The 27,771-nt window shown below is 37.2% G+C and overlaps 1 protein-coding gene across 2 annotated transcripts in view; it reads left to right on the top strand.

Annotated features, from left to right (window-relative positions):
• Window positions 1-27,771, top strand: part of CDH13 (cadherin 13) — a 386,189-nt gene that overhangs the window by 116,824 nt on the left and 241,594 nt on the right. For both annotated transcript variants that reach the window (XM_015874146.2, XM_015874147.2), the window contains exon 3: window positions 26,838-27,046. In XM_015874146.2, the coding sequence (XP_015729632.1) occupies window positions 26,838-27,046 (209 nt within the window). The remainder of the gene's footprint in view (window positions 1-26,837; window positions 27,047-27,771) is intronic.

Below are 27,771 nucleotides of genomic sequence, written 5' to 3' on the forward strand. Positions count from 1 at the left end.
CTGTATAGGACAGAAGATGATTTATCCTTTTCAAGATTGTTTTACATACCTGGCACACCAGAGCACTTGAAAAGGCTTTTTATTTCAGATAAAAGCATTTACATTAAGAAACAAATTGCTTTTCATTAATTGGCTTTAATTATGACATGCAAAAGCCCACTGATAAATGCTTTTAGATTTAATCACTGTGTCCCTCACAACAAAAACAACAAAACATTTAAGGAAATGTCCATCTGCTATTCTTTGCCTGTGGAAGTGCTTTGAGTTCATTGGTTTTACAGCAGAAAACTGGATACATGTATGGAACTCATGACCAAGAGGAAATAGGACAGCTGGTGAAGTTAGGTTGCTTTGATTTGGCTAATCTAAAATAGTGGGATCAATTAATATTACATGCCACCTATTCAGGGAAAAAACAAATTCAGTTTTTTGAGGACAGTTCTTAAATCCTGTGTAAACTTCCTCATATCCCAGTAAGATGAATTAAATTGAATTTACATTTATTTCTTGCAGCTGCATGTTCAGAAGGATTTTCCAGTCTTCTCAATGGGAGTTGCTTTGACTTCCTACCATTCAAAAACATTTAAGATTTCCAGAATTTAATATAAAGAAGGCCTTTTCTCCTCATTAGAGATTTATCATAGAATCGCCTAGATTGGCAAAGACGTTCAAGATCAGAAAATCCAACCATCAACCTGACTTATTGAATCCCATCATGTGATCATGGAACATGCCCACTGAGGTCTAAAAAGATCGGGGCTCTTCGTGTTCAGATATTCCCTGCTTTGCAGGTTGCACTGAATGTTTGAGGACTTGAAGAAATAGTCATGCGTATGTGGACAACTGAAAGGTCAAGTATCTCTTTATTACTTGAAGACAGGTGTTTCCTTAGGAAGAGAGATCATCTTTTTCTTTCACCTACTGCAAAACATAGGTGGTTTTCACTTTGATTCTTTGAGCTACTCCTGCCACACACATTGTGACAAATAAGCACTTCCATGCCCAAAGACTGTATAGCAGAGCTGAACAAAAAACCTGCCAATTTGTCATTTCCAGTCAGAGTCAGATTCCATTTACACGAAAGATAATGTCTTACAAGTTGATGTCATCACTTCTCTGGCATTCGGATAATTCATTTCTTTTGAATTGAGAAGAAATTATATTTAAGAGGATAAAGAGCACCAGGGCTTTTTGTGAATTACAGGCAAATTAGGAAACTTTTAGAGGGATGATTCAGTCTGCTAATCTGTCTTTTTCCCCATTTAAAAGCGAACTCTACAACAGTTTAAAGCCCAGATGGGCATTTTTAAATGCATGATTTTTCTCCCTAGAATTATATATGTAAAAAAAATAGGTGCATGTTGTACATGACATTAAGGCTAATTTAATTTGCACTCCTTCTGAAATGGTGTATTTCCAGTTCCACCACGAAAACAGCAACTGTCATGTTTTGCAAACTTACTCTTATTTCTGAAGCAACTTAAATGACTCTTTCCCAGTGGCATTGTTTCATTTGTGTGTATGTTAACTTGAGTGTAACTTCTTGCTTGCCCTATAGCAAGTATCCTTTAATTGAAAGGAGCAATATTGAAATATCCATTAGCTATATTTAATGTATACATATTTCAATGTCAACAGAAAATTCCAAACTAGATATTTACCATTTGCTGTCTGTAGTTTCATTTCCGCAGTACATTCTTTGTATCTCAGAGCATATTCTGGGATTAAATAATACAAGGGAAACATACCATGTTAGAAATTATAGGTTATTGTAATTTAGAGATATTCAGAGGCGAATGAATTTAAAAAGTCTGTCATTTGGCGAGTAACAACAACAAGGAAGGCTTGAAAAGGAACTGAGAAAAGGACATTTTAAAAAAGATTTTGAGTGGGTGGAAAGAGTTCCTAATGCAAGAGAGAAAAATAGTCAAGAATGAGAGTAAATCCAACTGTGAGAAACAAGGCTTTGGAACAAACCTTTTTGGGAGAAGTCACAGAGATGCAACATGAAACTGGAAGGTTTTTCAGGTAGAAAAGAGGAAAGTCTATGTCCACAGGATGAGATTTTTATCCACTCTCACATGTAGGGGTGCAAGAAAAACCTGTAAGGATCCTGAATTTGATGAGGAAAAAAATAACTTCATGCTATATCCTAATGTACTTCGAAGCTTAAATAGTGCTCTTTGTTCCTTTCCTTCTGGGTGCTCTGTCTTTCAGTCTTTTTGTTAGCTCCTTTTCAATCACAAAAGGAAATGGGATCAAGCAGAAGGGGTGTGTTTTTTTGTTTCTCTTCAAAATGTAATAGAATAATGCACTGTACTAAATAATACCAAAGTGATAAACTCCTCCATGCAGAGTGTTCTAGTGTTGTGCTTGTGTTATTCATTATGGGACATATATGGAAAAAATAAAACCAGAAGATTAGTGACACAAAATTCTTGCTACATAAACAGTACTTTTGAGGTTTCCAGTTCTTAAGATACACTATAACATCTGCCAAGTGGAAGACAGCTATTGATAAGAGCTTGTTTGTTTGCTGATGTTTGCTTTGCTGCTTATTAATTCTCTGAATCACAAATTATCACTTTGTAAATGAAAGGGTTCTCTTGATAAATTAATCTAGGGCAATTCAGTCAAAATATAGACAGTGCTGGTTGAAGCTCCATTTAGTAGAGGTGGATGCTAGAAGATCCTGCTTTGCATTCAGAAAACAGAATTTGCTTGTGTCTTTGGTGTATTGGGAGGAAATCATTTTAAACAGCCTCACTGACAAGACATGTAAGGTCCATACAGCTTCTTTCAACCCAATATGACAGTCCTGGAAGACTCCAGGGGCTTCAGATTCTTGTGTTTGTCTCACATGACTTCCCAGTACTAAAAAGCAGTCCAATAACTGGCAAAATATAGTCCTAACAGTGCTGATACCTACAATGTATTCAGTATCCTCTCGTGTGTCTTTTACTGTATATGTATTTTCATTCTGATTTAATCATGAAGCCTTAGAGAGGAATTGCAAGTCTAATCAGCTTTCTATACTTGTACAGTCTGATTAATGCCTACCCTGGCAGATTGTTTGTAGTATAGTAAAGTTCTTCATGCTATGATCTCAGCTATGGTGTTTTTAGAGTGTTCCCTGCCTAGTGATAAAAGGGCCAACTGCCGAACAGCTGCATTAGCCGTAATTTCTGATAAATGCTGCTTCATCTTTCAGTGGCAGAGCTTCAGGAAGCTGCTGCTGCCAGATTTGGGTCTCCATTCGGGAGATCTGGAAGCTGAGATAGGCTCTCATGTATGGTGAGGTTGTGTTAGATGTTGTGGGTACCGAAGATACAACAGTGCCATAGATAATTTTTCTATTATATTCTTGATTTAATGACAATATTGTGTTCGTCTTAGTGAATGTTCCCTGCTGAAAGGTTAACAAGGACATCCTGATTTCCTAGGCAGGTAAGCAGTTGCAAGGAACTTTTGTGGGAAGATACAGGTTAAGGCCATGGCAACATCAGAGGGCTTCGAATATGTGACCTGAACCCCAGCAGTGGCTTTATAGCTTTTCTATTACTTGTGCTTTTTGTTTCTAGCCTGTATGATTAAATGGTACAGCTGCTATGCAAAATGTATGGGAAAATTATAATGCCAGGTGTCATTAAACCCATGCTAACAGACTGCTTTTTTAAGGAAATCACTGTCAACCATGGCATTGCATCACTGCGCGGATCAGGTTAGTCAGCCTTGCAGCAAAGGGTAAGAATTTTTCCGGAAGTATAGCATATCTTTTGTGATTCAATTCCTAACCTACCTGGGGATGTAAAAATCATTTGTTCAATGAGAAAGCTATTAATCTAGTCTAACACAAGGCCCACTACTTAGGACCCTACGTGGTGAGCAGGGCAGAGAACATGCTTAATGGACCTTTGTGAATCATTTCATCGTCATCTTGGAGGCTGGATCTGTACAGAATTTCTTGTAATTATATTTTGCAGTCGATTTTGAAATGTCCTCAAGCATGTGGCAAATTGATATGCAGTTATCAATATTTCAAAGATTAACTGTCCTGATACAATCTCTTGGAGAAAAAATACCTTTGCCTCAGTGAGCGTTGTAGTTCTGGCATATCTTGGTTAAATTTTAAATAGCTCTAAAACTTTGAGCTAGCTGTATCTTGTTCAATACAAACGTGGGAGGCTTTAATGATTGGCCACTGGAGCAATCTCATTTTGATAGAATACTTTCAATTTTTCAGCTCAGCACTGTCTGTTTTAGAATTGCAGCCCCGGGAGCTGTACTGAGCAAATTATGGATCGGGGTAATGGCAGCACTGCAATACTAATCCTGTCCAGCAGGTGGGATTTTTTTTGAGGCTCTCAAGCATTTGAAATCATTTACTTGGTTATTTCTTCAGATTCTCTCCTGCCTTGTGGTCTAAATTGCAAAACTGAGGCCATACCTCTGTGTAACTGTGCTATGTGTGTAACCCTGTGGGAACCAGTTCTGTGCTTCCGAATCCTGGCTTTCACAAAACTACAGATGCTGCAATTGCACCTAATTTCAGCCACTTATTTTAAATAACCTTTTTCTCTAAAGGCGTTCCTGTTGCCGGGACACGAGCTCATTGATGTTCTGTAGGTCATTTTGCAAATCTGGTGGGAAGCTTCCTGCATAGCTCACATTCGTCTCTGTGCTTCACATCAGTTTTTCTATCTCCCGGTGATTCTAAAAGTAGCTATCTCTTAGGTTTTCTCCAGCTTCTAAGTCAAATAGCTTCCCCTTCAAGAGCATAAGGCATCAACAGGCGAGTTATCTGATTTTGCTCAAAACATGATTGGTTGTGCCTTTTTTCCTGAGGGAAGGGGGATGGATTTTACTACTGAAGGGATATGAGTACTTTCGCTTGTGAACGTGGGATCTGACAACAAAGTCAGTAGAAGCTTCCAGTTGATGAAATGGCCTAGAAATAGGCCATTACATGTTTAAAATCCTTTTCAAAAGGCGGTTAGTCACCAAAGTCACTGTCTTCTAAAACTAATAAGCGGCATTTTCCTTCTGAAAAGTGAACAAAATGGTACATTATTATCTTCCCCAGTACTCTCTCTCATCATTTGGCAGCATCTTCTATTTGTTACACTTTAAACTTAAATGTGTGCACCAAAATACTGATATGAATAAAAGGACAGAGACCCTTTGGTTGCTGGGTTATTTATAGAGATTTCTTTTTTCTTTTTTTTTTTTTTTTCTTTTTTTCCCACAGAATCACATTGACTTTTTATGCCTTTCTTTACCAATACATTTTTTATGGAATAATTGCCTGGGGGCTGAATGAAATTAACTGCTCAAATATTTGACTTTGTTTTCTTGCTCTACTTTCTAACATACAGCCTCATACTGCATGAATTCCTGAAAGACAGAAGTATTCTTCCTCCAAGATTATAAAAGTCAGATGGAGGGATTTATTTTCCTACTCGTATCATTTGGTAGGCTAGAGGAAGAAAGGAGCTGAGAAATGTAACCTCTGTGTCCTTGATATGTTAAGAGAAGGATTTGCCTTACAGAGGACAGGAGGATTTGACCTCAAGGTTGTTTCTCAAGGGATAAAAGTTTATTTCCTATTCTTTCCCCTAATAGCTGCTATTACTTCAAAACTATCCTGCTATTTTGTAGTCTGTAAAAAGAGGCCAAAACGGCCCCTTTTCTATAAATTGAAGCAAAACCCAAAGCTCATAGGGAAATAGGAGTTCTCAAAACCCTATGGCCCCATAGTACATTAGCAACTGGCCCAATTGCATATGAATAAGAGCCAGAAAACCTCTAGATATGCAGGAAGCCTTGAAACAATTCCCATGCTATAAAGAAGATTTAATTTTTGTGGGTTTATTATTTTTTTTCCCATGTTTGGTAGGTTTAATAAAACAGTGAGATGCTATAGGATATTGTAACAGTATTCTGTTGAATATTCCATGACAAATAAATCAATTCCACTTTTCAGCAGTTATTGAGAAACTTGGCTCTATTCCTCATGTAGCATTCTCTTGTTAAATTCTGTTGTGATAATACAGTTTTCTGCTTCTGAGACCTAAATAATGTTTTTGGGAGTATTCTCTAAATCATAAGCCATGACTCGTCTGCCAGTTTAACAAGGTATGAGCAGCGCTTAGCACATCTTAGCTAGTGGGGTCTAAACTATCAGGATAGAGGAGTCAGCAAGGCGAGAAAGCTGTTTAAGATGGACTAGAATGTGCTGCTCACAATAATATACAAATAAGCTTTATTAAATGCAAGTTCAAGCCAAATACATTGTGTTGAAAGCAGCTTTAAAGTCTGCAGGAAATGTAGTCCTGAAGGTATCACTTACGCTTTTGTGGTGTGATTGACAGATCAGAGTTTGGGAGTTTTTGTTTTGCTTCACTTTTGCAGAAGCTGAGTTAAAAGTCCATACGTGTTTGCTCTTTCTTTTGTGATACTAGATTGAAATCAATGAGTTTTGTTTCTTTAGCTAGTGCTAATTAGGTGGGTTTGAAGACTCTTTTAAACTTGTCTATAAGATACAAATTGGCTGTTTCTTGGCTTGGGTGTCACTTGATCCACTGCTGAACGTGTCACATAAAAGTAGGAAGCTGTTGTGTTTTAAGCTTCCTAAATTAATGCTTGGGGAAGATTTCTTGGAAGATAAATGGCCTTTCAGCCATATCTAGGTCCCCCAAAGAGGTTACAGAAATGAAGAACAGATTGAAATAAAGCTATATGGAGAAAAGAATTCAAATTCCGAAACAATAATGCGGATTTGTGTTTTTTGTAATTTGTTATTAAAAGAAAATGAAATTTGGGGACTCAGTTTTTGTTGTTGTTGCTCACTTATATTACACAGCTTTACTAGACAGGCAAGGAAGCATTTTCTTATTACTTCTACAGAGTTAGAATGTTTTCTTTACCCTGCTATGCTCAAATGCAAGATCTGAATGTGTTGCTGCAGTAAAACAAATTCATTTTGTGGAGGAAAAAAACAACAAAAAGGCATTATTTTCTATTATCTTCCTAGATTCTTTATTTCTGATTAAAGTTATTTATTTCTTTATTTTTGCCAGTAAGATTCAGGAGTCATCAGTGTGTTTAGAATGGAAGTTATTCTAGGAGGAAAGTGAACAGTGCTCTCAGATGAAGAAAAGTTTAAAAGACTTAAGCAAAAACCCCATCATCTGAATGCCATTCAGAGGGGGATCTCACTAATCAGTGTTTTGTTCATGTCTCCTTGCTGTTTGGAGGACAGAATAGTACAGTTTAGTGAAATATTTGCGCTGCAATGCTTGCAAATTTGGGGAAATGGAATTTGGATTAAGTCAGGATTATTTTTGATCTTATCCCTCCACACTTTTTTGGTGAATGTGAGCAGTGCCAATGTATGTGCATATAGAAAATGGCTTATTTTCTTTGAAGTGTCAATAACATTGTCAGGCATTTATCTAAGTAAACACACAGCAGAATGATTAAGTCAGAGTGAAGCTGAATGCATGAGATACAAATTAATTTTCTCATTGTTTATAATCTGTACACCACACAAAATGTGCAATGCTTAGCATGGGGGAAAAGTACTGAGTGATGTAAAAAAAGGCCAAATGAGATATGTGAAATTACTTGTTATGCAATGAATTCTGGAAAGAAAACCTGTTTTGAATCAGTAAAATAATTAGCAAAGACATTTCCTTACAACAGGATGACTCTGTTTAGGTTTGGAGAGTGACATTTCCTGTGCTTCACAGAATGCTGATGAATAGATACAACACTGTGGCCAAGTGCAATGCCATCTCCTATACCTGTGTCTCACACCTGGCATGGGAAAGAATTCCATTCTCACCAGCACTGTTGATACTAGTGCTATATAAATAAAGAAAGAAAGGTGAGAAGGAACATCATTTTTGGGAAGGTTGGTCTGATGGTAGAGTTGCATATAAATTCTACAGAATTCTAATAGAAAACTAATCAAAGCCTTCTGAGATCAATGCAAAAGTCTCTTAGCATTAACAGACTTGAGCTCAGATCCCTAATCAGTTCTGTCAGTGGATACTAAAGAACTTAGAGCAGCCAAGCATTTATATCCTCTCCATAGGAGAAATAAATATGAAGATTAACAGCTATAGACAGACGAAGAAGCATTTATCCTGAATCTCCCCTCTGAAGCAAACAAGGCTGTTTTTATATCAGTGATGACAGCAGAACAGGATTTTCCTAGAAAGGACTTGAGAAGCTAAATTTCAAACTCCACTTAAAAAGCTCTTATGTCTTCTGATTATATGATACTATAATTTTCAGCTTTGTTGAATAACTAGCTAATGTATTAAAAGCTACAGCATGCGTTATTTGGTTAATATCTAAGTTGTGTTTGTACATAGGATGATTACAGCTATTTTGGTACCACTCATTATAGAAAGGAAAATCTGTATGTGAAACATAATGTGAAGATTTATTTTTAGTTTTAAGTTTACATCATTTATATAAAAACACACAGAAGATAAACAGTTCTCAAAAACAGAGGAGAAAAGTGGAGTCACTTTGAGAAGGCGGCATCATCCTATATTTATAGTATGGTAAACATAACATTAATCAGCTGGAAAATGTTCAGCAAAATGTAAAACCGTTATGGGCTGTAGTTCAGAGAAATGTAGGTAGCAAAATATATCTAGCTTCTGTACTTCAAAAGGCAGTGCAAAGCTGCAGAACCTGTGGGAAAATCAATTTTCTGCGGCATCAGTGGCTTGCACTGATTTTTGCAGTGCACCACCTAGTTGTGGTTTGGTTGTTGTTTATTTTTTAACTTAACCGATTTACTTCTGCTCCTCTATATATTATATGGGCTGCAACATATTCAGGTTCATCCTTCAAATGCAGTTGAAATACTCCTTTAAAGAATGAATAAAAAGAGAAGCTTGGTGCTGCTAAAAAAAGTTGTATGAAATGCGCGTTTCTTCCTCTGTTTTGCCTTGATTTGCTGTGACTTCAAACCTTCTTTCCACTGCAAATCAGGACGCAATGTTCTGGTAATCTCCACCGACTCCATGAGGTCCCAGAAAGCTGCCTGGCTTTGCAGCTCCCTGAACAGCACCCCATGTTCCCATGGATGTGTCTGAAGAGAGATGACTAATTCCCCAGCAGTTATCAGACAGCTACAATTTGATCATATCTTCATTGAAGGCAATGAACAGGACCTGCCTCCACACATTTGTTCTGCTGAGAGGAGAGGCAAGATGTGTCCCCAATGCAGTTTTTATGGGTCCCTTTTCTGTGCCAGGAAGATTTCTTGAGAATCATCTCTAGAGAATGAGTGTGCTGTCTTCCTTCTTTGATGTGCTGCCCAGGACATCAGAGAAAACCCTATATACTAAATACATCCTCTTATTAAATGCTTTGTTTATGAATCACTCTTACAATTAATATAATTTTAGGCTGTATTTTTAGATTAAATCAGTTTAACTTTCAATTCTAGTACTATTTTTTGACAGTGTTTTACCAGTATCACTTTAAAGGTGCATTTCTTACGCGCACTTCATTCCTGAAATAAGCAGTCTGTGCACAGTGCATAATCTATCCTTATTTCACATGATGATACTTTCCTATTTGGATCTTTTCAATTGAGTGCCTTCTCTATCACCACTGGAGCTTACTGTTTTGAAGAAAGGAATGTATTACAGTAAGCAGTGTAGCTTTACTGGCTTGCAAACATTGTTCAACCTTGTGAAGCAAGATCGGGCTCTCTAATGTAAAATGCATTACTGCTAACACTGGGAGATTCAATTATAATTTTTCTCTTCCGAGACACCTTTTTGGAAAAAGGGATGGGAAAAAGTAAACTTCTGAAAGTCTGAAAGAATGGTGAATTTTGCAACATGCAATGTTTTATGTGACTCTGTTCTGTCATAGATGGGTCATCTGCCTGCATGAGCAGCAATGGATGGAAAATAATGTTTCAGTAAGGAAGGGTTTAATTTGTGATCATTTTAAGTAACGCTAATGTTGAGGAGAACAACTTCTTCCATTCACTTTTTCCTTCAGTTTGAAGCTGGCACAGTGAAGTGCTTGGGAGAAAACTTGGGGGAAATAAACCAGAACAGCAAAACGCCACTATACGGGGGAACTGAAAAGTTGGTGGTGAGATATCTCTATTCTCAAGCTTCACCAAGTGTTTCTGGCAGAGATGTTCTGTGGTGGCAGCAGGTCAGGCTTCAGTCTGCATATGTGCATTGCATCAGGTGCTAGAGGAGATGGGCTGCTGGCTGGGGGCAGCCCCATGGAGTGCCAGGGTGTTGGAGCTAATGTGTTAAACAGCAGGGCACCCCTTGCTGGGAGGAGGCAGTCAACCTCTAAGCCCAGGGCCTAGACCTGCTGTTTAGAAAGCAATGTTCCCTGTTGTGCCTTTCTTTCTCTTTTGGACTCTTGGGGTGTGAGCTGTTGTATTACCCCCTGATGTGCTGGTATGTGGCTCACTGATAGCTTTATAGCAGCCAGCTGGGGTTGGTAGGAAGAGCCCTCCTGCCTCAGGCACCAGCAACAACTTCAGAACAGTGGAAAACAGAGAGAGGCGGTGAGCGTTTAAGAACTCTTCTTTCCTTCTTATGTATTTTGGTAATGGCTTTGGCACTGAAAATCACTGAGATAATGACACTGAAACGTCCATTGAAGCAAGATATAGCGGTGTCTCCTCCAGAGCTTTTGTCAGTATGGAAATGTCAGAAAACATTATATTCAGAACACAAATTGCAAGTATAGACCTGACAAAGTAAATTTTGAGCTGTGTACTCAAGTGTAATGCTTGAAACGTATTCCAAATTGGCAAGTTGCAACCAATCATGGAACAGAACCAGGGCTCCAAAAAACGGATTGAGCCAATGTTGAAATCTGAATAATCACAACTACATTTTCATAGTAATTTAAATGGAAGAAGCATTGGCAGAAATTCATGAATAATTTACATATAAGAATTTAGCAATCTGTGGTGAATAGAAAAATAAATGGCAAAGCCAATAAATAAATGATTACTCTGAATTACTTGCTCTGCCCTGATGTTTGCTAAGAAGTGTCTTTTTCGGACCTTCTTAAAATGCTCCATTTAAATTCCTGCTTCTCAGGTAAATGCTGCCCTAAAGGAGTAGCAGAAACTTCCGTATTTGCCAGAGGATTTAAAAAATAAATAAAAGCAAAAAGTAAATATGAATCTATAATGTAGGCTGTTTTATGGGAAGAACATAGAAAAAATCTCATTTGACATGCAGCAGCTGCAGTGAGAAATGTTAGAATTTATATATATCTATAATAGTGAGCTACACACTGCGTTAGATTTTTATTAATTATGTATAAAGTTTTAAGATTTATGGTGGAAGTAATATCTGAAAAGAGAAACCCATAATTCCCTTCTGTGCCTTTGGGAATGTGGAATTATTTTAATAAGCAAGAAATTAATTTACAGAGCACCAGTATTTGTTTCTGCATAGAAGGTCCATTGAAAAATAGATATTGTTTATCTATGAGGTTTTTTTTAATGGAGTTTTGATGCTTTTGTACTTCTTATAAACCTCTTTAATCTCATTGTTTGTTTTTAAATACTCAAATACTCTTCCCAAGTCACCTCTTAATTACTGTTATGCATTAGTTTCTTGGGGTCACTCTTCATAATGCACCTTTCAGACCTGTGGCAACAACTTTTTGACCCAACTTTCCTTTGGTATTTGAAAATAGTGTTGTATCACTTATGCCAACTGGAGAAGCAGCTGTGTCTGCCTGTGAAGAGATTGATCCACGTTAAATAAATAATGCCTAGCTGGGAACTAGAATAGGACCGTGGCATTTGAAGCTGCTTTGATGAACCCCCTAACCAGTACCATCACATTTGCGTTCTCTATCCTTTGCTGTCATGGCAGTGAATGAGAGAGTTAATAGAAAAATATGTCCAAATCCATTTTATTTTATTCCTAATGATGACTTGGTGCCCTGTTTCCAAATATTACTGTTTAGTTACTCCCCCCATATCCAACATTTGGGAGGGCTCAAGTTAGTAATGCTGAATTTCAAACATCATTATTTAATCCTAGGTATCTGTTTTAGCGTCCCAGTGTAACATTTCAATATTTTATATATGTGCTTGCCCTTGAGATGAACTTTCTCAGGTAGTTACTATAGATGTGTCTGATTTCTGTGGGTCATAGTGTGTGTTTTGAACAAATTAATTTTCAATACTGGTAGCCAAAATCCATTTCAGTGTGAATAAAACACTGGCTGCTTCTGTACAGGGAGACAGTGAAATAAATTCAACATGCCTGTGGAAGGCTTTGCTTTTTCTGAGAGTGGCAGCACTATTGTCAAATGGCTCTATCAGGTTATAGCTAATTTCAAGCCTTTTCTACAGATGCCTACCTTGAAGTTCTGGGTTTCTCCCCAGACATACTTTGATGGTTCTGTCAAAATGTCTGCTATTCTTCTGGGGTGCAAAGCTTCACCAATTGTGCTGATTCAGATCATTATGTGTGAGTGGCATCCTACAGACCCATGGCCAGGTGGCAGATCCCTGCGGCCCAGAAAATCACTTATCAGTTCTTGCATTGGCCTAAAATAGGCTGGTAGTGTGACCTCTCACATGCAGTTCTCAGTTAGAGTCTAGAGCTCCTCATGTATTAAGTTGGGATGGACTGGGTTTATTTTCCACAGCTATAAAGAAAGGTAACTTGAAAGAAAAAAATATATATATATAAAAATATATATATCAGGAACAACAACAAACAAAACAACACAACAAAACAGAGAAATACAAGGAAATACAGAGTATCCTTCTGGAATAGCAAGTGAGTGCAACAATTAAATAGATTTTAGTACTGTGGTGTTTTGGAAAGCCACAGGATGAATCTAGACTTAGTAACATCTCTGGAAAAGTAGCTAAGTTGAGTTGTATAACTGTATAGGAGCCTTCTATGGAAAGGTAATATCTGCAGAGGAGTTGGTGGAAGGAAGGCATGTAAGGTGTAAATCAGTGTAGGAAAAACACTGCATTGAAGAACTGAGCAAATTAATTCTCATCACTTGCTCATTCCTTTGTTCTCAAGATGTGAGCCAAATACAGTAACCTAGAGACTGAGCATGCTATCAGGGTAAAAGGTTGGTCTGCAGAGACAAAGACGTGTGAATGTAGAGGGTATGAATTCTATTTCTTATTCAGTTGTCAGGGTTGGCCAGCTACACCACATTTCTTTATGCCTGTGCTGTTGGACTGCAACTCCTTCTGCGGAGAAATATTCTCTTCTGTTGGAGCTGGGACTTATCTATGATGACTGTTCAATGTGTAGCAAATGGGTAGCAGCAGCTTTGTGTTTTTGCCAGTCCAGGATTCAGCTTGCTGTCTATAATTTAGTCTTCTGTGAAAGCTTCCATAGTGAAGAATGTACTCATTCTAGACTTCTTTGGCAAAACTTCAAAACATTAATGAACTCGTACCAGGGCTGCACTAAATCTGGATTTGTTTAGCCTTCAGCTTTGCAAGGAAAATTTTAATAATGAGGTTTGGGAAACAAAGGTCTCGAAGGTGATGATTAAGAGCTTACATTCCTAAAATAATAGAAGATGAACAACTTAAAAGCATGATGTTAACAGTGCACCTATATCATTCTACATTGAAATACAATAGGAGGCATTGTCCATAACATAATATCTCATTAGTTTCAAGAAAGAAGGAGTTTATAATAATAGGATATTTATTCTAAACAGTTGGGGTCTGGGGAGGAGATTGAAAGCTGTCTAGCAGGCTGAATACACAAAGCCTTTGGTACTTGAAAACTAATTTTATTTGTAGTTAATATTCATTGATGCAAGTTCTAGTCTATTGTTAAGTGATTCTAGTGAGTAATTACATCCATTACTTTGAAATGTTTAAGACAAGCGTGGTGTTGTAAAACCAGTCTTTGTTACTGGAATCATCACCAAAGTGGCTTTGTGGAAACCATGTTGACACTACAGTTTGATCACAGCATTGGAGTCGGCAGGGCACTCAGTATGTACTTCTTTGCTTTGCATTGTATTTACATGCATTATTTAACCTCATTTTCTTGGGAACTGTAAGAAAGTGTGTGGCATTTCTGTATTCTCATTTCCCTGGAATTTGTCAGCTCTTGAATGTGACCCATCTGTTGATGAGTGAATTACAACTGTTTATTCCAGAATAAAGCATGTGCTAAAATGCAAACATGCAGCCTCTAGAAGCACTGAACTAAGTTTAATTAGCTGTAGTAGTCATTTAAACTTCAAACTATGAAGTTAACTCACTTGTTTTTTGCTGGATGCGTGCTAGTCTGGGCAGCTGATGATATTATATTTGTTGCTAGATTATGAGAAGGCATTTCTGATAACCTTTCTGTTCCTAAATCTGTAAATGTCTCATACACACTGTCTGATATGGCATAATTCTTTATTTATGTCTCAGTTCTCGGATAGAAATACTATGAAGTTGCTAAGGATCCATGGGTAAAAATACATTACACTGGGTGAATAGAAAACTTTTGGCAAATCATATTTACTAAATGAATTCTCAGTTTATCACAGTTGTAGCCATGAGCAAAGTGCAACACAAATGAGATCTATCAGTGTTTAGAAGGATGGCACTTCACTGTGTCACAAGAGCATAACACTTTGGAAGAAAACATGAGCTGGAAAAAGGCACATATTTTTTAGTGATTTTTAAGGAGTTTAAAACCAGAAGCAAAGTAAAGATTGACGTACCATTTTTAACCCGCTAACTATTGTAATCATTACAGTTTTTCTAATGTGAAGGAGAGGAGACAGTTATTCAAACAGATACGCTAACATTTCTGCATTTTAGCGCTACTAAGTTGAGAAAATCTATATCATTAATTCCCAGTGCAGTCATCAGAGTATTTGCAATGTATACTGCAAATATATCAGGCCTATGAGAAGATGAGAAATGGTGCATTGCTCATCTATTTGTCTTGGGAAAAAAAGAAAGTATGTTAAATATTAGATTAAATAATATGAATATGACTGGCAACTTTGGTTGCATTGACAGCTACATTTGCTATATGGAGCTCACATTGTCTTAGAATAACTGTACAATTTATTAAATCTAGGGCACTACTTAACATGTTAATAACATTTCAGTTGTGTACTGATTAGCACATCACTAGTGTAACTACTGTACTATGGCTAGCATCTTGGCTGATCTGTCTATCTGTCTCCAGTGTGATCAATGTATGAAAGTAAGTGTGACACTGATAAGAAATATAAGGAAAACTACTCACTAGAGGTATTCCATTCTGCTTAATCTCTTCACTAGAGATGTTCTGTTTTCATTTCTAGCATAATGCTTTTGTTCAAACTGCCCCACTGTGGGTGTTCATACCTGGAATTCTGGCTCAGATAGCTGTTCATTACACTCTTTTTTTTTTTTTTCTTTTTTTTGTGTGTGTGTGTGTGTGTTGACAATGGACTTTAAAATAATGAAAAGTTCTATTTATTAATTGCAGCTTTCTGCAGAAACTGTAGGTTATTGGCCTGATCCATACTTTTGAAGGTGACAAAAAGAACTGGAATCAAACACTACATTACTACATTAATTCCAACCTTGGCATGTGGTTGCATTGATGCCAACTGTGTGTGTGCTGGCAACACCATGAAAGTAGATATTCACCTTTGGAAACCTGCAAGCAGCCAAAGGAGAGAAGTGCTCAATATATCTTTGGAATGTAGAATTTTCTTAAGTGATTAACATGTCTTCAATGACATTTGCTTCATATTCAGTACCACTTCCGTAAGTGTGAGCCTCCATGTAGCAATACCACCCTTTGAAGAAGCAGACACAAACAGCAATATCACCTGGCTCATCAAATAATTTTTATTGAGTTTTTACACGTTATTTGTATTTGTTATTATCGTTTTTTCCTTTTACTCCATTATTAAAGACAAGCAGAAACCTCAGTAGCCTGATGATCTTTCCTTGGTTTTTCTAGGTAAACAAATTTCAGGTTCCTTTAAATGAACTTGACTGACAGAATTTACTTTCCCTCAGGTCAGTTCCTTTATGCAAGATGCCAAAGACTGTCTTTCTTTAAAGTATAAAAGCCTGTGTTTGATGTGAATAGAAACTGTTCTGGGAATGACTGTGTAGAGCAAGATTACATGCTGCAATTTTAATTACATTGTTCTCAGCAGTGCTACTTGTCTGATCTTAGTATGAGAGTCAAAATTCAAACCAAGGTTATTTGGTTCTGTAGCTGTTAGTCAAGCTCTGGTATAGTTTGAAAGAGATAACGATAAATTGAGCAAGTTTAAAATCCAGCAGAGTTTTGAGAGGTGGCTTTCCTGCTTAATCCATAGATGTTTTTTACTTTACAGACTGCAATTAGCAGGTTGGTTTTCTGTGGTTTATAGAATGGTTTTTGTGTTGGAATTGTGTCAATGCATGAATAAAAGAAAAGTTTATAACTTTGCAAACTTATATGTAATTTAGATTTTTGAAGGCAAAGTTATTCATAAACTTTGACGAAGGGTTTTATTTCAGTAACAGAGTTTTTAGACTGATGGCTGCAAAGGACCATAGGTCTATTATGTATTTTTTGGAGCGGTATGGAAAAGTAATATTTCTGCTGGTAACTATTGAAAAATAAAGTTGAGAGAACTCACTGGAGTGAACTCACTTAAAAGCAATGAGAGAAATATCTCAGTCAGGATCATTGATGGAGAAGATAAGGAGGTGAACGGTGTACCCCTAGAAACAGGAGGAGCTTTGTTTTGGTTTATCATTGGGGATGTCGAACTGTTCAGTGATCTAATGAACATTTCCAGGTATGGATTACTCATCCAGCAGCTGGGAAAACAGGCCAGCAACCTACGCCACCCACTTTGAAAGGAAAATATTACACAGTCGATTTATTACTCACTCTTTTTCCTCTTATGTATTGCGAATGATGTGTCATTCCTTATTTCAGAAACAAACTCCTACTATTGAGTGCTATTTGGAAATCAGTTGCACGAGGCACAAGTTCAACGCTTTATTCCTGAGGATGCTTTCAAAGAAAACATTATTGCACATCAAGAAAGACTTTTATTATGATTATGATTCCAGAAGGGCAGTTGTGTAGAGATGTCCATGAATTTATGTTTCTGTAATGTTTCCTAGAGTGTATGGACCAATAATTTTGCTGCTTAGTCTTGAATTGAGAGTTGAATTTAGTCTTGAAGTTCAAGACTCGAGTCTTGATGTTGGGACGCAGTCTCTGCAACTCCCTGTTGAATTATAGATTAGATAGAATTTACACAGAAGGTGAAACCAAGAGCCAAGGTTGAGAAGATAGAGTCAGTGCCGCCTCCAGAAAGTATCTCTGGGTAATATATGAAGAGCACTTTGTGTTGGTAGCTTGTTTCATGGAAAGCTCTTGCACTTTGACTTTGTCTTACTGTACTGCTACAGTGAGAGAGGCTGTTAGCTTGACTGTAGGATGAAAACCAGTAATTTCTTCTTTATCCTCAAATCACCAAGGTATTCTTATTTCCTACTAAAGGAGCAGATAAGCAGTCATTCTCCAAGGAGACCTGATATTTCATTTCTGACCTTCAGTAAGCTTCTTAGCTAGGGTGTAAACTTCAGCCAAATGTAAATACCTGCATGATTTATTGAATCTTCTGTTAATTTAATTGTAGATCAGAATTTCAAGTGATTAACTTAAGGCTCATAGAAAACCGGTCTTAGAGAAAAAGTGAGAAAAGCATGTGCTATGAAAATATATAAAAAAGAAAAGAAAAACAAAAGGAGAGGAGAGGAAGAAGTTAAAACAGGTCACTTTAAGAAATGACAGATCACTGTAATTATAACAAACTGACCTTCAAGTCAAACAGTTTTATTTGTGAACTTAGAGGAAAAAGCAGCATCAGGACTCGCAGTTAATTGCCTAGTTAAATGAAAATCTTTACTAAATAAATTTGTGGCTTTGGAGACATTTTAAAAACATGCTGGTGTAAATTAGGTACTTTTTGTGCTGCTTGGTGCTGTAGTTATTTCCTGCACTTGTTACTTTTCGTTTGCTTTTTGACATCTGCCGGCAGCAATTTATTTACATAGTTAAATCTCCTGGGACTCTGCTTCTTCTGCTGGGTATGACCTCAGCTGATTTCTTTTTAATAAATTACTTATATCAAGCAACTTGTTTTGGGTAGCATTTAGGTTGGCTGCTCAAAGATCAGATCTGTGTTTGTGGAGAAGCCAAGCAAATGCGTGGTTGGGAATATGCTGTCTATTGAAGTTTTATTCATCCAGGATTCAAGGGAAATAACGCATTATATCCCACTGGGAAGTCCTGTATGAACTCAGACCTTCTATCTTACTCTGCTCTAGGATACAATTAATTTTGCATTGACAAACTTCTTGCAGTAATTTGTAGAACCGCAGCATATTGAATGCATTTGAATGTGTTTGATTCTGTCTGCTTGTGTCTTGGAATCAGCCTGTGAAAATGTTGTGAGAATCTAAAATTAATTTGATTATATGTTCTCCTGGGATTCTTCGCAAAATGTTATGTTAGTCTGCAGAAATGGAAAAATATGGATCATTTGCATTGTGATGGGAAACATTTTCATTGAAACTAACAAAGTTTAAAAGAGTCTTTTCTACATATCCCTTCTGGATTCAGGCGCATTTCGACTGTTCAGAATCAACTCTGTTAACAGTGAAATGTCATATTCCCCTGTAGATGTGATGGCTCCTTTGAGAGTGGCTACACAAATACAGTATCACTTTAAGCCTGCATTTCCAAAGGGACTACAACTCCATTTAAACTGAACTACGTGTTGTGCTCAGAACATCAATGACATTGTTATAACATCTTAAGTTTTGATTTTTATTTTTTTCTTCAAATGAAGTCACTAATGTCAGATTTTTACTGGAAAAGTAATTTTCCTCCAGGGCTTAAAGCAGAAGCTGTAGTAGCACCATGACTTTATAATGCAGCCACTGACCTAAGCGATCAGTCAATAGCATGCCTACATTGTAATAAACAAGTTGAGATAACTTCCAGTTGACTCATAACAGCTCCTTCCACTTGATTAGATTTTTGCCCTAAATGAGACAATAGGCAACATAAGGCTATATGAAGATACCATGCAATGTGAGGTGGCACAGAATTCCTTCAGTCATGGGCGTTTTCTCTGTATTTTCTCATAACTTCAAGCAGTCAAAGACTGCTGATGGAATCATGTTTTGGAAGGGAATTTGCTGAGGATCTTGAGATACAATTGAGGGATCCTTCTGTTTGGGAAGAAGAAAAGAGGAAGCATTAGGCAAGAGAAACAGGGACATGTATTAGCAAAAAAAAAGGCAGGAATGTTCCACTTTGTTGTTGATACACCCACTTTCATCACATAGTGCTCTGTGAAAATACTTATGGAACTCCCAACCAACATAACTTCTAGTTATGGGCAGGTTTGTTCACCTCTAGTTCAGGGTACCTGATGCCATACCAGTACCTAGCCGAGTAGTGGTGTGATGTGCTAGACAGGAGAGGAGAGCTGGATGAGATATGCAAAGACACCATAGTGCAGCACTTAATATAACAGGAGGTAAGCGCAGATGGAGCAGAGAATTGCTGTTGTTGTTCTTCAGTTGGAAGGTAGTTGTTCATTCTGGAATCACACATAATACCCATTACATAAAGGAAGAGGAAAGCTGCAGTCTGCTATCACCTATGGCTCAGTTGAAGTGCATGAGAGAACTTCAAAGCATTAATGATTTTTCCAGCTTTGCAAAGACTGTTGGTGATGGCCAGGTAACATGGGGGAGGGACCAATGTGTTTATTCCCATCTAAAATGTTGCATTTTTATTGGGTGAAATCCCACCCCTTGGAGGGAAGCTTATCTAATATCTGTGCTGTATTCTTCTCATGTATTTTTACAGTGCCAAAAAAAACCTGTTACTATTGATAGCTGCAGTGCATACGGTTGAAAGGATGTTCTCTGAAGGGCAGATAGGTACATCCTAGTGCCCTCTAGATGAACTGTTGGCCTAATTTGCAGATTTTAACAGGAATATGTTCAGATCTCGTTTTCATACAGAAATTGCATGGAGATGTTTGTCAGTTTAGGTAATTTGTATTTATAGACATTATAAATGTGTGCAAAGATCAAGTCTGTTGTTTAGTTCTTGTTCTTCCAAAGAAGCTGAATATAGATGTGCATTTGTGTGTTCAGCAATCCTTAAAATATTCTGATGAATGTTGTACTGTTGTTTGTATCTCCACAGTTTTTGACTATCTATATGCTAAATAAGTCATCGTTATAATTTATTCCAAAGGGTACATAAAGATACATAGAACAGAATCATAAGCATGCAATAGAAGATAATAGCCCACCACTGTTTGATGGATTTTTGAGATCGTTCTGTAAAAATTCTGTTACATAACCAGAATTTAACATTGAATCATTAGAAAACAGCAAAAAGAATTTTCATAAAACTCAGTAAGATTTTGGTGTGTGTATGTGAAGAAATCTTTTAGTCTTGCTTGCAGCTTTTCTAAGGCACAATTTTATTATTTCTGGAACAATTTTAGTTACGAAATATCTAAATTCACATTAGAAAATTGAGGCTTTTCTCTTTCAAAATGTTGATCTTTGCTCAGTTCTTTGTTTCTTTTTTTCTTTCCTTATTTACTTTCCAATTAAAAATCAGTATTATTGTGGTGGGAAGTCACTGCTAAACGTGCCAGAGATAAGAAAGTAGAGATAAGGGCTGACACCAAAAACTGATATGCTCTGCTTTCCAGTGTAAGATTGAATTGGTCACCCAATTTGTTCCTCGGGTCAGGACACAATTTCTTCTGTCTTTTACTTTTTAGCTTAGAATTCAGTTCAGAGAAACTGCCTTCGTAGAACATAAATCTGTGGAGGAATTTTCTAAAGCAAACTTGCAGCTTCTCCATGATGGGTTTTTGTAGCTTGGAAGGAAACTGTACTGTTGCTTGCTCCCAAAGCCTGGTTGTGGAGAGAAAGCAGTCACTTCCTAGCAGTGTTTCAGCACGATTTTTTCCATCTCTCTGCATGTGTTCTAATTGCCTTACACTCTAAGAAGTTATTTTCCTTCAAAAGGTTGGAATTGACCGTATCGTTTCTGGGATTTACTTTGTTCCTCAAAGTGTTGTGGGACTGACTTTTTCTCTTCGTGTTCTTTTTTTTTCTTCTCCTATTCAGATATTCTTGAAGAAAAACAGCATAAATAAACAGGCTGTGGGCTCCCTAAAAGAGCTTGTGTTCCAGAGGTTATTTTGAAGGCATCTCAGAGGAAGGGAAAAAAGCCATTTCTCCTAATTGGCAGTAGCATTGGTGGCTTGAAAAACAAGATTTATTTTGTTTCTCAGCTGTTGTAAGCCATTGTAACAGTTTCCTCTTCTATTCTTAGATGAATTTAGGTTGTCCAGATGTTTTGGTTTAAGGCATATTTCAGCCTATCCACACTGACGTGCTAACTGATCTCTTGAAGGCTTATAACACTTCTCATTTTGTTACTTGATGCTGGGCTGCTGCTGCTGCCTCATGGTGACCAGTTTCCAACCCCCTTGTGCTTGCCTGCTGCGTTCTGTCACTGCCATTGTTTATTGCCAGTAAGAGCCTTGGTCATGGCAGTCTGTGAGTTTCTATATACTCCAGCACTCAGAAGCATTTCTATTTCCTTTAACCATCACTTTTCTCTTTGTAGCTAATGAAGATCAACTGTCTGTTTAATAGTTTCTGTCTAAGTTTTGTATTTTGCTAATATCTTTGAACAGAGAAGACTTTTCAGCACAGACGAAGGTTCCCTGCTGGGCTGGAAAGTTAACTTGCCTTTGTGCAGCTGTAACATACTTTTCTCACCTCTCCAGACCTCTCTCATGTACAGCTTTCTGTAGTACAAAACGACTCATCATTTCAATTTGATCTGAAGTTATGTCTTAAAATAGATTAAAAAACCTGATGTAGGATAAAATAATGTTGATACTACAACTCCCGCTGATTTGAACAAGGCTAGACTGTATTTACAAGAAGGATCCTAGCATTCATTGATATAGTAATAAAGAATCTGTGTTTGGTATGTATTTTCAGTGTGAAATTTCCTCACTTAAAGAGCTGTTTTGTTATTAGCCATCATTAGCTATCATAAAAATTTGTGTGCGTATATAGAGAGACATACAGAGTAAGTTCTGTGTGTTTATAGATAAATGTGTGTATTTAATTATTCAAAGTATCTCAGTAGAGATTTTGTCAGCAAGAAAATTATGGATTTTGTATTTCTGTTGAAAACAAATTAAACTTCTGAGAATTAAATTAAACTTCTGAAAAAAAAAAAAAGAAAAAGAAAAAAAAATAAGACTTTGAAAGAGAAATATATCAGCTTAATGTGCATTTGGATATAAGAAATCTATTTTGGCGTCTTTTCTTCATACATAGTTTACAAGAGAGGTCCAGCTGTTAATCTTCCAGTGTTTTCAAATGGTGCTCTTCAAAACCTTTGCAGTTGTACAGAAACCTCATGTCTGTGGCACATCATGACAACAGTGTGGCATGTACTGAAAGATGAACATTGGGAACTTGAAATTTCTAGCTGAGATCTTTTAAAGGTAGCATTTCAAATCACAGCATTGGTTTCTCACCATTACAATCTGGACTTGTGGTCTTCCAGAAGAATACTTTTTGTAGTTGCCCTGATTCTGATAAACTCAAAGTCAGCGACCACAGAGGACAAACATACTCTGAACATCTCATGCACTTTCTTACTGGAAGCAGTAGAAGTCTGGTACAGGAGGCTGAGAAATGAACAGAGAGAGATGAGTGACATGAATGTTGTTTTTCATTGGGAAACGCTTGGCAGTATTTTCAGTTTGCTTGTATGGAGTTTTGGAGCCTGTCTCTTACCATATGGCATATTAAGCACAATAAAGATGTTCATTTGGCAGCTGGAGCATGACTAGCAACATCAGAAGAGTCATATATGCATCAATAAATTAAGAATTCTGCCTTCATGTAAATAAACATTAGATCATTTCTTTTAATTGCCTATTGAGTTCTTTTAATTGCCTATTGAGTTCTTGACAATGAGACGCAGTCACTTTGTAGTCGTCTGCTACAGCATTTCCGAAGTTCTAGTTTATGACTATAGCTGAACAGCTCCTATTATTAATTTTTTTGCCCTTCTGCAGCACCTGGAGCACCAGCCATAAATAATTCTTTTTCAAGTGTTCTACAGATGCAGAGAAAGAAAGTGGTTTTTGCTCTGGAGAGCCTATGGTCTAGCTAAACTTCTTAAGCTCTAACACCAAGTGAGTGTGTAAGAGGATGTGGGAAGATTTAGTGCATGTGGTTGCTCAACAGGTTACTGTTCATCCAACCCGTTTTACTGCAGCTGGGTAGTATAAATAATGTCAATCATCTGTCCCATGGCTTTCCTCATACCTAGTCTCTGTGAGAAGTACATGAACATCATGAACATAATATATCATAAATATATGTCAGCATGGTTGTCAGGCTGCAAAATGTTATAGACTGGTAGACAACATTTTCATGTTAGACTGCCGGATGGTTTGGTCTCCACTCTCCCCTTAGCAGAATCCTTAGAGCAAAAACTGACATAGACTTTGGTAACTATTTTTATGTTTTGTTATTTGGGCACTGTTTAAGTACTAATATGAAAAGTTCTTATTAGGACAACTGTTTGTAATGGCATGTTTTATTTCTGAAAAGAGAAATATAATAGCAACTTAGATCACACTTTGTCTCAGTGGAACTCTCTGAGATGTTTCCTTTCTTCTTCCATGTGCTCGTTCATGTTGGTTTCAGAATATCTCAGTCCATGCCCAGTTTTCCATCAGTCCTAGGAGAGATTCCAGGCTCTTTCCAGCATCAAAGCTCACCTAGCAGGAACAGTGTATAGTAGGATACACTGATTATTTCACTGCGTTTTTCTTGCTGGATCTTGGAGGGTGTAAGTACTTCACTATCACTCTTCATAGCTTTTACATTGTACACAGGCTTTGTGTGCAAAGCAAGTTTTCTTCAGAGCAGAATATAAACTGAAAGTCCCATTTACCTTCTATTTAATAGGCTTTGCTCTTTAAGAGTATAAAAAATCTGTAGGAATTTAAGATAGCTGTAGCACCCACTTGGGTGTCTGGCAGGGCAGGGAAATGTGTTTGGTGTCAGGACTAGCTCAATAGGCCACATAGCTGGTACTGGTACAATTTTGGGTAACCTCATTGGCTTGTTCCCAGAAGCCACATGAGTTCAAGGAAGCAGATGTTCCTGGTAAGTGGCATAGTGAGAATTATATGGAATTCAATATGATCTCCTGTGATGTTTCCTGGTAATCCCAATCCGGAAGGCATCATCACTCTCATAAAGTTCACATTTCCCTCTCACTTCAGAATAGAGATTTTATCTAAGGCTACATTTCTTTTCAACTCATAATAATTTAACAGTTTGCTTTGACTTCATCTCTGTTGGCCCCTGGTCCACATAATCTTTAGTGTTCTCTATCCTTATGATTGCTTCATCTCCTTCCATCCACTTCTAATTTCTCTCCTACATATCACTATTTCTTATAACCCTTTCATTTTCTTTCCTTCTCCTCGCTACTAACCTTGTCAAATACCTTTGTTTCTGTGGTAGACTTGGGAATTGAAAGCATCAGTGCTTTTGGATGAGATATGGTAAGAAAAGTTTCTCACTTTAAAGCAACTTCGCTTCTGCTCTTTGTTGGAAAAAGTGCAGTTTCATAAAGCAGGACCAATATAAAATATAAAAGGTCTGACAGTTCCAAATTCATAACTCCAAGTGAATATAAAATATACATTCTACTGCCTCTAACAATTGTGTAGGTCAGCTCTGCATGTGGCCTTTGTATATATGCAGATGGCAGCAATGCAAGCGCCTCAAGGTGATACTGAGCAGCAAGGTGGGTGAGGTGCACCCCCAGCAGCCTCGCCCCACCTGTAGGAAAGCAATAGAGTGACTGCTTTCTGAATGTGTCTTGTGCTGTTTGGCTGCACTATCACTCCGAACTCTGACATTTGTTTTTAAATGGTTACTCTGTCATAGTTGTTAGGCTTTCTTTTATTTTATTTAAGCTTTGCTGAGAGACATCTTATTCTTGACGTGATGAATTTGTCAAATAGAGATGCCAAATCTTCCAGTTGAGTGCTATTAATAGACCACTGGGTCACCGGCAGCTTTGGATTGTGAGAAGTACAGGCTGATTCAGTAGAACAAGGTACCTTCCAAAGGCACTGTGCCATTGTTTTTTAAAGGGTGGAAAAGAATAAGTTAAATGAGAATCCACTCATAATTCATCAAGACTGTAATCTATACAGTGATTAGCATAGAGAATTTCAATTTCCCACATTTGTGGTGACAGGGAAATTTTGTCTTTTAGTGGGCTGATAGCTTTAGGAGATTACAGAGAATCTGTTAAATGCCTGTCATATCATCGACATCAGCTGCAAGGGGCGGTTTAACACTGGGGAGGCCTTGCCAACAAAGAACCTTCCATCAAAATCCTTCTGGTTTCTTATTTTATTTATAATCTCTCTTGCTTTCAGCAAAATTCAATGAAGTGGCAAATGTGTGGCTATGCACTATGAGAATGTCTGTGTTTTACATCCAGGGTTTGGCCAAGCTGTGAAAGAATCTAGGATTTACTTTTTATTTCCTTTAAAAATACCGATCAGACAGAACAAGATAATCCACACAGTGAACCTAAAAAAATTATTAGAAGTGCTTTGTTTTCAGTAAAACTGTTGTTTTTGGTCATCTGTAGTCTGTCTCCCTGTCTGTAAGGCAGCTTTTAAAGGTGCAGTGGAATAGAAAAGTAAAACCAAAATAGCAGGAGCATACAGATAAGCAAAGTTCTACAGCACAGTAACTTGAGGAACAGGTATGAAATATAGAACAGATTGTCTAGGTGGAAAAAAAAAAGCAGCACACAAGTAAATATGTCATTCAGATGTCAAAACAGGAAAAGTTTGCTTAGAAATTAAGTTTGTGATGAAGACCTCTTAATCATATGGCAGTAATTACAACAGTAATGTTTATTGCAGAGTTTTGAGCAAAGTGATTCTACTGGGCTCAGAGAAGGAACATGAGGCAAAGTGTCACATCTTTGTTTTAAGGACTTTTTCTTTCTCTGTTGGCTTTCATAAATATTTTACTTACTTCATGGAAAGTGAAACAGGGTTTTTGAAAGCTGTTTTTTAAATAAGAGTTTTTCTTGGGTATATCAGTAGTGCAGCTCACGAATCACTCTACAGGTGCTTAATAAGAATAATAAGAAATACTATATATATATTTTAATTATGTAACACTTCTGCAGTAGAATGTGAAATTGAATATTTTGCAAACAGCCAACAGCAAAACTAAAGAAAAATATGTTGGATGCCTGAAGCCACTTGGGCAGCAGAAGAGCCTTTATATCTCACCAGTTACAGTGAATGAGGAGAACAGCAAGGCCTCTATTGCTGTTGTCCAGTTTGTAGAATTAGGTGTGTGTTTTGTGCTTGAGTGATCAGAAAATATTCATGTCTGAAGTGTGTAGTTTATCTCCTCCCTCTCCAGGTTAGAATGGCTAAAATCTTTTCATCTTTCTGAAACTGCATATTCATAAGATTGTCTATGAAATATTATAGCCATGCAAATGTAATGTTTGAAAGTATTCCTTTAGATTGGAGCCATTACTCCATGACATCTGTACATAAGCCAATAACATAAAAACCTTTGAAGTCTGTGTTCCAAAGTGGATACTTAAAGTTACGTTTTCTCATCTTTCTTTTTATTTCTTTCCTTTTTTCCTCAGTGGTGTTTGATGACTGCAAGGGGAATAACAGATTGAACTTCGAAGTTTCTAACCCAGACTTTAAGGTGGAACACGACGGGTCTTTAGTTGCACTGAAGAATGTATCAGAAGCTGGCAGAGCTTTGTTTGTCCACGCACGATCTGAGCATGCTGAGGATATGGCAGAAATTTTGATTGTTGGAGCTAATGAGAAGCACGGTGCATTAAAGGTAAGATAAATACAAAATACCAGAGGGAAGAAGATATTGCTAGGTATTTACATGTACCATCTAGGACTACAGGCAGTTTGAATCTGTTAGCAGAGAGATCAAAATTCCATCCACATCTTGCTGTAACAATTTAGCACTTAGTTTAACATAATAGAGAACAATTTTATCAGATTTTGAAAGATGCATTACAACTTGAGGTGTAAATACTAAATGAGAGAGCCTAAGTATCAAAATTGGCAAGTTCTTCTGATGTACTTAGGTCAGATAACCAGTTTGGCAATAACTGCAAATGGAAAAGTCATACTAAAAATATTTAATTTAGAATTTACTACTTCATATTTGTTGTAAGTCTTAAGGATGTGGAAATTAATTCTATGCTGTGGAAGTTAAATTTTCATATAGGTCTGCTTATCTGATGCCATTACATGTTATACTACATCAACTTCTGCACACAAATTCCAATCCATATTTTCTCTCTGTCAGTATGTTTATCTGCACTGTTGAGTTTGTTCTACTGTAGCAGAAATGCTAAGTTGCAGCTTGAAGCAGAGATTGAGTACCTGGTAGGAAGGCAGGGCCAATCCAGGGGAGCTCAGATGTATGCAGTGCCCCTGAGTGACTGGAATAGGTGGAGCCAGGATCTAACCCTTTCCATATTTCATTTAAAAGCTGGCAGTGAAAGCAATCATTTCATAAAGAAGCCATGATTAGAATCACTTGTCTGT

This window comes from Coturnix japonica, chromosome 11 (assembly GCF_001577835.2).
Source record: "Coturnix japonica isolate 7356 chromosome 11, Coturnix japonica 2.1, whole genome shotgun sequence".
Classification (NCBI taxonomy): Eukaryota; Metazoa; Chordata; class Aves; order Galliformes; family Phasianidae; genus Coturnix; species Coturnix japonica.